The sequence below is a fragment of the Thermobia domestica genome, chromosome 7 (genome assembly GCF_964235325.1).
Source record: "Thermobia domestica chromosome 7, izTheDome1.hap1.1, whole genome shotgun sequence".
NCBI classification, from domain to species: Eukaryota; Metazoa; Arthropoda; class Insecta; order Zygentoma; family Lepismatidae; genus Thermobia; species Thermobia domestica.
In genome coordinates, this window is record NC_137460.1 from 296593970 (window position 1) to 296603376 (window position 9407).

A 9407-nucleotide genomic window follows, 5' to 3' on the forward strand; every position below is an offset into this window, starting at 1 on the left:
GGTCCAAAAGTAAATTCCAGGCCAATTCCAGGTTTTCAAGGTTTTCCAGGTCAGTAGACACCCTGTGACTCCCTACTTTCTATACTTGTGACTACCATGATTGATATGAGTATGTACAGAACCGCTGGACTCTGTAGGTCACGAATACGTTCGCAAAGTGAGGTGTGTTCGAACAGGAGTCGAAAATCCGATCGACGGTCCCAACAGTGTTGTAGTCACTTCTCGGGGTCACCGTGCACCATTGGAGAGGATTCCAGTGGAGATATTAGGATCTATCCTCATCTGACTCCGCTGCGTAACTCCATGCCGCAGACTACCCATGAATTCACGGATATCCAGCAGGATCTTCACAAGAAGTGTCGTAATTCGACCCAAAAGCACGAATTGTTTACCTGAAGGGGCGCATACATCTGGATACAGAAGGGCCACTCAGACATTGTGGGTATAGGAACTATGGGACGAGAGGCTAGTTTCCCGATATGCAAACTCGGTGTCACATTTAAAGTTGTTCCAGTGAAAGAGCTCAAAGCGGCCGTTGTCTGCTTTTTCGAACGATGGTGAGCTCGGTTTGATTCCAGAGGCCGCGGTGGCTCAGTAGTAGAGCATTCACCTCTGGCCCTTGGCGTTTCGGGTTCGATTCCAGACCCCGCCAAATGAACTTTATGGTGGACAAAAACCGTGTGCGTGGGTTTTCTTGGGGTTCTACTGTTTCCTCCCACTTTCTTCATTTCACCATTTCATTCATTGCTCATCATCACCGTCTCCTTTAGCCTAACCGGCATAACCGTGGGAGGTAAAACTCAAAGATTTCATTTCATTTTTACATTCTCGGTTTGATTCCAGTTCGAACCCATCCTTGTTCTTAGATATGATATCCAGGAGGCCCGTATCTAGGAATGTGTTGTAGGGAAGGCACAGTTCAATGTGTTCCCTGACACGCACACAAACCAAAGTTCGCACAAGCATGGGCGAAATAGGCTAGAGCCATCAGCGGTGTCTGCCTGTTTCAATACCTACCGGTCAAGAAAATACGGAGTCACTGGAGATGCATTTTAAATTAATCTTTTCGAAGAAATAAATTCTTTTGTAGAATAGGTTGTCAACTAACCCATCGGGGTGCCACATACTAAACTGAACACTGGAGGCAGATATAAGTTTTCGCAAATTTCTTCTTCTTATGGGACAGACCCATCACTCCATATCCACAAGAATCTCTATATTTATGACGTCATCACAAACACAATTCTTAAAATCTCGGTTACTTTGTTAGATATTGACATGCAGTTTTCAGTATTCGACACAGCTGAGTGCATTTTTTTAAGGTACCCAAAAGAAACTAATAAACGAAGTAATGTATTTGTAGAAAATATAGTGGGGTTCTCACTTAACCCATAGGGATTTCATCATATTTTACAACAGGACGTCCATTAAATTGTGTATTAATCCACATATATTCGTTTCGTGCATTTTCTCCTCCTTCTAGTAGAAACCCAAAAGTCCATATCCATAAGAATCTCTATATGTATGACGTCGTCAAAAATACAATTCTTAAAATCTTGGTTACTTTGTTAGATATTGACATGCAATTTTCAGTATTCGACACAGCTGAGTGCATTGTTTAAGGTAAACCAAAAGAAATTAATAAACGAAGTAATGTATTTGTAGAAAATATAGTAGGATTCTCACTTAACCCATGGGGGTACATCATATTTTACTTCAGAATGTCTATTAGATTGTATATTAATGCACATATATTAGTTTTGTGAAATTTCTCCTTCTTATAGTAGAAACCCAAAAGTCCATATTCATAAGAATCTGTATATTTATGACGTCATTAAAATATAATTCTTAAAATCTGGGTTACCTTCTTAGATATTAGCCTGCAGTTTTCGGTATTCGACACAGCTAAGGGTAGTGGTTAAGCTAGCTGAAAGAAATTGAAAACTGAAGTAGATGTGGGGTTTTAACAAACCCCATGGTACCCCTAAACCCCAATAGTATGTGTTTTTTTATTGATTATGAATATTCATAATATTATTGTTACGCCTGAATAATTAGATTTTCAAAACTGTATCTTTAAGCACGTGAACCCCACTAACATATGGTGCCGATTTTAATATCCCCATATTTCGGTAACAGTTACACATCTTTGTAATGATCTTTAAAATTACGTTAAGACGTGTTTTGTCAATGTTTAGAAATGGATGGTTTGCGACGCCATGGTAACCCCAAAACAGGATACCTGTGTGTGCTTGTTTTGGATTTAAACTTTTTTTGAGATTGTTATTAGGAATGAGTAGTTAGTTTTTCCAAATTGTTCCATCGAGTACGCAAACCCCAGACATCTATGGTATCACTGTTTATTTCCAGCATATTTCGGTAACCGTGAGGTGTAACGAGATATGGTTTTCGATTATCTAGTATTTGTAACGTTCTTTGAAAGATTCCATAAACATGTGTTTCAAAATATTTAAAAATTCATAAATTAGGTACCCCTGAACCCCATTAGGGTACCTACCAAATTTTGCATAATAATACATTTTCAATTGTTCTTAAGCCTCAATAAGTACTTTTTCGAAATTCATAGATGAACTACCCGAAATCTAAAAATCCATACCCGACTAGTGATGAGCAGTAGGAATTAGTGATGGGTAAATTCCCCGGAAGATATTTTTCGGGAATATTCCCAAGATGGGAATTTATGTTCAATCAGAAAGAAAATTGCCTTCTATTTCTACATTATGATTTCAAAGTTGAATTACTTTTTATATCACAGCATATTATTACTGTTGTCCACAGAGGATTCTTTAAAATCTATATACTGAACGCTACTATGTTACTTTATTAACACTTTATTATATTCAGAGAGTACGCATAAATGTATATTTATTTACAATATGTTCTATCAATTAAATATGTGTGAAAAAATTATATAGTAACAGTTTAAATTTATATATAAGTGGATTTGATCAACTTGACTCTATTACTGATATTATGAACACTTTAAATTTATAAATGTTATAAACTAATTAGATTGGGTAAATGCTAGAAGATACATGTCTCACCAATTTATCAACATTTGCGCATACCTATTTATACTCACAAAATTTGCAAGATACTTACTTATCTTTATATTTTAGCACGTAACAATGTCATACACGACTTTTCATTCTACCTATTTCTCGAAATTCCATACGTTAATTCACATGTAAAGGAAGTCCGAGTACTTCTTCAGAAATTCGAGTCAGAGCGAGGAGACAGACCGACGACTATTACTAATGGTGGTTCAAGGTTTATTAATAGTACTTCATCTCTATTTCTACATAAATCTAAATTACTTTACAAAATGGTTCCTTTTCATCATTTGTGAATTAGCACTCTGCTAATTTCGGCTGTTGTTTAGCATTAGGGGCCAGCTTTTGCAACTATTATTTTTGCGATATTCTATTCTGATGAGGTTGTTTTATGGCTTCATACGTTAAATTACGTTACCAGTATTAAATTCAGACAGCGTTGCAGAGCGAGCGTTAGCGAATGAAGGCGGGTTAGAGTCCCGCATATCACGTTGTTTTCTATCTTCGTTGCCAACAATTCACTTTCTTTTCTCATATAAATAACTTCCACTTACCTTTCCGTTTTGTATAATTCCCCTACTGCCCTAAAAAAGTATGTGTTCGATACTTTCTTGTCTACTTGAAGATCACTATCAACTCATTTGTTCCGTAAATCATCCTACTTTTTACTAGTTTTGGCCTGCAATTCTAAACAACTACCTTACTTTTTAGTGCAAATGGAAATGGAACTAAAAAAATGATATTATTAGTTATATAAAGTACCGTCAAATAGTTTTATTTTTTTAAACCTCCTAATTCTTTAAAAACTAGAAGTAAATCATAATATATTAAAATAAAGTAATTAGTCATATGGTTCTTATAATTTGGAAAATAAAGTAAAGAAATGGAAATAAATTCCTTCCCGGGAATTTACAGGCCAGGGAAAAAAAACGGGAATATTCCCATTCTTTAAATTACTAGTGGGAATATTCCCGGCGGGAAGGAATTTAAAAATGCGAATATTCCCGGTTTTTTTCCCTAGCCTATAAATTCCCGGGAAGGAATTTATTTCCATTTCTTTACTTTATCCTCCAAATTATAAGAACCATATGAGTAATTACTTTATTTTAACATATTATGATTTACTATTAGGTTTTAAAGAATTTGGAGGTTAAAAAATTTAAAATTATTTGACGGCACTATTATAACTAATAATATGATTTTTTAAGTTCCATTTACATTTGCACTAAAAAGTAGGGTAATTGTTTAGTATTGGAGGCCAGAACTAGCAAAAAGTAGGATGATTTACGGAAGCAATTTGCTGATAGTGATCTTCAAGTAGTCAAGAAAGTATCGAACGTTTTTTTTTTTTTTTTTTTTAGGGAGTAGGGGATTTATACAAAACGGAAAGGAAAGTGGAAGTGATTTATGTGAGAAAAGTGAATTGTTGGTAACGAAGATAGAAAACAACGTCCCATGCGGGGCTCTAACCCGTCTTCATTCGCTAACGCTTCCTCCGCAATGCTGTCTGAATTTAATGTTGGTAACGTAATTTCACGTATGAAACCATAAGCAACTCCATCGGAATAGAATATCGCTAAAACGTAGGTGCAAAAGCTCGCCCCCAATACTAAACAAAAGCCAAATTTAGCCAAGTATAAATTTACAAATGATGAAGAGGTACCATTTTGGAAAGTAATTTAGAATTATATAGTAATACAGATGGACTACTATTAATAAACCCTTAGTAATAGACGTCCGTCTGTCTTTTGTCTCTGACTCGAATTTCTGAAGAGGTACTCGGACTTCCTTTACATGTGAATTAACGTATGGAATTTCGAGAAATAGGTAGAATGAAAGGTCGTGTATGGCAAAGTTACGTGCTAAAATTTAAAGGTAAGTAAATATCTTGCAAATTTTGTGAACATAAATATGTTTGCGCAAATGTTGATAAATTGGTGAGACATGTATCTTCAAACATTTAGGCAATCTAATTTGTTTATAACATTTATAAATATAATGTGTTTATAATATCAGTAATAGAGTCAAGTTGAGCAAATACACTTACGTATAAATTTAAACTGTTACTATATAATTTTTTCGCACATATTTAATTGATAGAACATATTGTAAATAAATATAAATTTATGCGTACTTTCTAAATATAATAAAGTGTTAATAAAGTAACATAGTATCGTTCAGAATATACATTTTAAAGAATCCTCTGTGGACAACAGTAATAATATGCTGTGATATAAAAATTAATTCAACTTTGAAGTCATAATAGAATGCAATTTTCATTCTGATTGTACATAAATTCCCATCTTGGGAATCTTCCCGAAAAATATCTTTCCGGGAATTTACCTATCACTATACCCGACCTATCTACAATTAATGAACATTCACTGTTCGTCGGAATAATCTTTCATCTTGAATTTTTTTATGTCCCTCCGGAAAAGTGAGGCTAGACTGTTTCTAGCTAAATCCTGAGTAAAAGGACAAATGACCACCATTGTTGTTCAAGTATAATAACTTTTGCGTTTAAATTTTGAAAATTTTTGGGTAAATTTCATTCTCGCGATCTCTTATTTTAGAAAATCCTCTATATAAATTCGAGACTATCGTCCAGCAACCATATTATAAACATATGCAAGAATTGATGAGAAATGTGTAATCAATAATAAAGTAAACATTATTTCATTAAGATACGAACTCTATAAGATTTATATGCGTTGTACCGATCTAATTATTATTACTATTAATTGGTATAGCCTACAACTAGTCTATGTGTGCCATGCCGTTTCTAAATTGTAGGTTATTAATTTACGTGCGAGGTATCTCTCATACCTAAATATTTCTCGTGAAGTATTGTTTTCAACCTATAAACTTTCCGAACTCATGTAACCGTATTACCAACCTGAGCCAAATACTATATGAAAAATTCAACATTACCTTTCTTGCCGAACTGAATTTAAACTTGTTAATTGTTGGGACTCGTTAGAGTACGACGTGCAAGACTCTTGATCCACTATTTCTTTTAGCGTATCTATATTACTTTTAAATGTAGATCCTTCTTCTTCTGCAAATTCTGATTTCACCCTATCAACGTTTATTTCCACATCCAAAGAATACTTAGCACTATCCATGTCCATTGTTTGCTCTTCTTCCGTTGTAGATAATATTAGTTCTTTGTTGTCAGTCATCAGTTCGTATGTCCACCCTTTCCCTTCGAGTGGATCTTCCTGAGGTAAGTCATAATTAATTTCTTCTTTGCACATAAATTCCAACTTAACAGACGCCTCACCAGCCATTATGACTTCAAATTTAATAAGAATTTGACACTATTCTTATACTTCCCTTATATTTTATGCAGCCAGTGTTAATAAAATGATTTAAAAGAACGTTCGAAGAAACAACTTTATACTTCTAATCAAACATATGATCAGGTGTTAATAAAATTCATAATAATTGATTTATAAAACAATTGGTTCTTCTCCTTCGCCAGTTTAATGCACCTGGTGGCTCACTGGACACGTATTGAGTGTATTAAGCATATAATAAATGAACAAAAGCGTACTAGTAACAAAGAATTTAAAGTATAGAGTAGATAAGTATACGATGAGTTGGGTTAGCACCTCCCACACCGTGACACGAATCAGAACCAGTGTTGCCAGACGCGATAAGCAAAATTACACACACCTTTCGTCCAAATTCCACAATTTTACACACAAATTGTAAGACAGTGAACACAGCATTAAACAATACATAACTACCTATCTATATGTATATTATGTCTAATGATGTACATACCTATAAGTACACTCATGTCCAAAATGTTTGTCGCATATCTATAACAAGCTTGTTGAGCGAATATATTTTGATAATGATATCGCAGGGTACATTTAACACTCTTACTATGTGTATAATCGGCAGACATGTATGTGGTAAATTTCATATCAAAAGATCTGTAAATAAGAACAATATAACGAAAAAAAACTTTTCTTGTGAATTTAGCAACATTTTGATGCACTCATTCTAATTTTCGTATTTATAATTTTACTTTCAACCATGCGCGCCGACTACGTGTGTGTTCCAGGCCTCCGGCACCCAAATAAATAGTGGCATCCCCAACTTATCCTTATAGTACCGGAGTATTTTACTTTCTCACAGCACAGGCCTTTATGACAATGTTCATAAAATATTTTAACTAAAAGTAAATCAATCAAACATCGAGACTTCCCTGGAAACATATAGGCTAATATGACCAGCCATTGATATGCACCCACATAAATCTTGGAAAGTTTGTGCCATTGCTTTCAACGTATTGTCCGTTTACTGTAGCTTGGCGCTGTGTTTTGACACAAAACCTGGCCAGCGAATCTTAGCAGTCCTTCCCCTACTTTTCTCTTATAGCAGTGGTAACAGTGACACTAACTCATCAATTTTAGCACTAGTAGAGTTTGGTATTTGCAAGTTGCGTAAATTTCGAAAGAGTTTACTTTTTCAGGGGGTAGGGGAGGGCAACTGCGCCACAGGGAGGTTCCCCGCCGTTCAAAGCGGCCCATTTGGAGACAAAATTTTCTTAATCCATATACAATACGAACATGAAATTATAAATGAAGCACCAAACAGTTTCACTACATTACATAAAGCAGCACACAAAAGGTAAATAAAACAAAAGTGAGCCGTGGGCCCACTTCAGTAAGAAACGTCTATTATTAGCGGCCCTAGAAATATAATTCACTCGCATGCCTTTGACATTTATAATATTGTCCCCTTAATTAATTTGTCATGTATGGAACGGGCCCAGGGGCGTAAGTAACGACCCCGCAGATCTTGCCGTGAGGGAGGGCCCACAGGCTCTTGGGGGAATAAATAGTAAGAGAAAGATAGAAAGAGGGGGCCCAAGAATGAGAAAAACAACTTTTTTCTAGGAGGCCCAAATACACGTATTAATGCTTGGCCCCCAGAAAAAATCTAAGTTACGGCGCTGTCTCTAATGTGAATTTATTGGTTCACTTCTGCTAATAGTTAACTATATCAGGTTGGTCTCTTTAAACCTTGGGTCGTGGAGAGAAATAATCTTACAGGAGGATAGTATTCAAATTTTAAGAATGTGGGGAAAGGAGAGCGAGGATGAGAAAGATGAGAAGAAAGAAAGAAACACTTCTTTAATTTCCTCGTAATGAATTTAAGCACATATAAACGAAAAAGGGATATCGAAACCCACTACCATAATATTTGTGGAAGTGTTGGCAACATAATATTCTGAAGGAATATATTTCCGCCATTTCTGGGGCCTCAGTGTTTGGCCCAATTCTGGCCTTACAGCAGTGGCGGATCCAGGGGGACGATCGTGGCGATTGCTCCCCAGGAAAGGAAACTTTCTCATTTTATATATTTAAATAAAACCCAATCCCAGAGTTTGGAGCTCTTAAAAGTAGCTCTAAGTAGCAGTATTAAAACCCACCGCCCCACAAAAGTCCTTCCTGAATCCGCCCCTGCCTTACAGAAGCTATCATCTAGGTATTCACCTCGTGGGACTGGAAAAAAAACCTTAATAAGGAATACCGGTCAGAGCCGGGTTCATGCCCACACTCGATCTACCTATTTTAATGCCTTCTTTTGTGTTGTACAGTGTCTGGTAAGGGCACCCAAACAGGGCAAATATGTACAGCTTTAAAATGTTTAAATGTTAAAATTCACTTTATACTGTACTTTGAACTCGTAATTCAATGTGTATTATATTCTTCTTCCAGCATCTTGGTTTATTTCCTAATACTTTAAGTCTATGGTTGTTAGTATTTATAATTATTGCATCACACTAATCCTTCTTAAAGCTCGTTCAATTAGTATGAAATTCTAGACTTAGCAGTTTGCAACATTGCAAACTTTCACCAACAGGCAATATGTGGCGAGAATATTTCCACCTATACTCGCATCGAAATTCCCAGCTCTTGTTTACAATCAGTACAATATGTTTCTGTCACCTTGTCATGAAAACAACGCTGTCCAGCGAGCCTAACGGTCTTCGTTCTCTCTGTTTATTGTTTACAACACAAACTGCGATTGCCAGGCGTACAAGGTTTTCGCACACTTTCGAACAAGAACACTTGTACAAAATTGAGTGTGCATTATACATAAGATTGTATTACATAATAACTAACTCTAAATATAATAAAGTGTTAATAAAGTAGCATATTACCGTTGAGAATGTATATTTTAAAGAATCCTCTGTGGACAACAGTAATAATGTGCTGTGATATAAAAATTAATTCACCTTTGAAATCATAATATAGTAATAGAATGCAATTTTCTTTCTGATTGAACATAAATTCCCGGATAAATTCCCAT

The 9407-nt window shown here is 35.4% G+C and overlaps 1 protein-coding gene across 1 annotated transcript in view; it reads right to left on the reverse strand.

The window, feature by feature from the left end:
- The window catches only part of LOC145691078 (uncharacterized), a 74506-nt gene extending 67792 nt beyond the window's left edge, over nucleotides 1-6714 (reverse strand). Inside the window, exon 1 of the mRNA XM_081766744.1 lies at nucleotides 6006-6714. Coding sequence (XP_081622870.1) covers nucleotides 6006-6364 — 359 coding nt within the window. The 5' untranslated portion in view covers nucleotides 6365-6714. The remainder of the gene's footprint in view (nucleotides 1-6005) is intronic.
- Between the last annotated feature and the right edge of the window lie 2693 nt (nucleotides 6715-9407).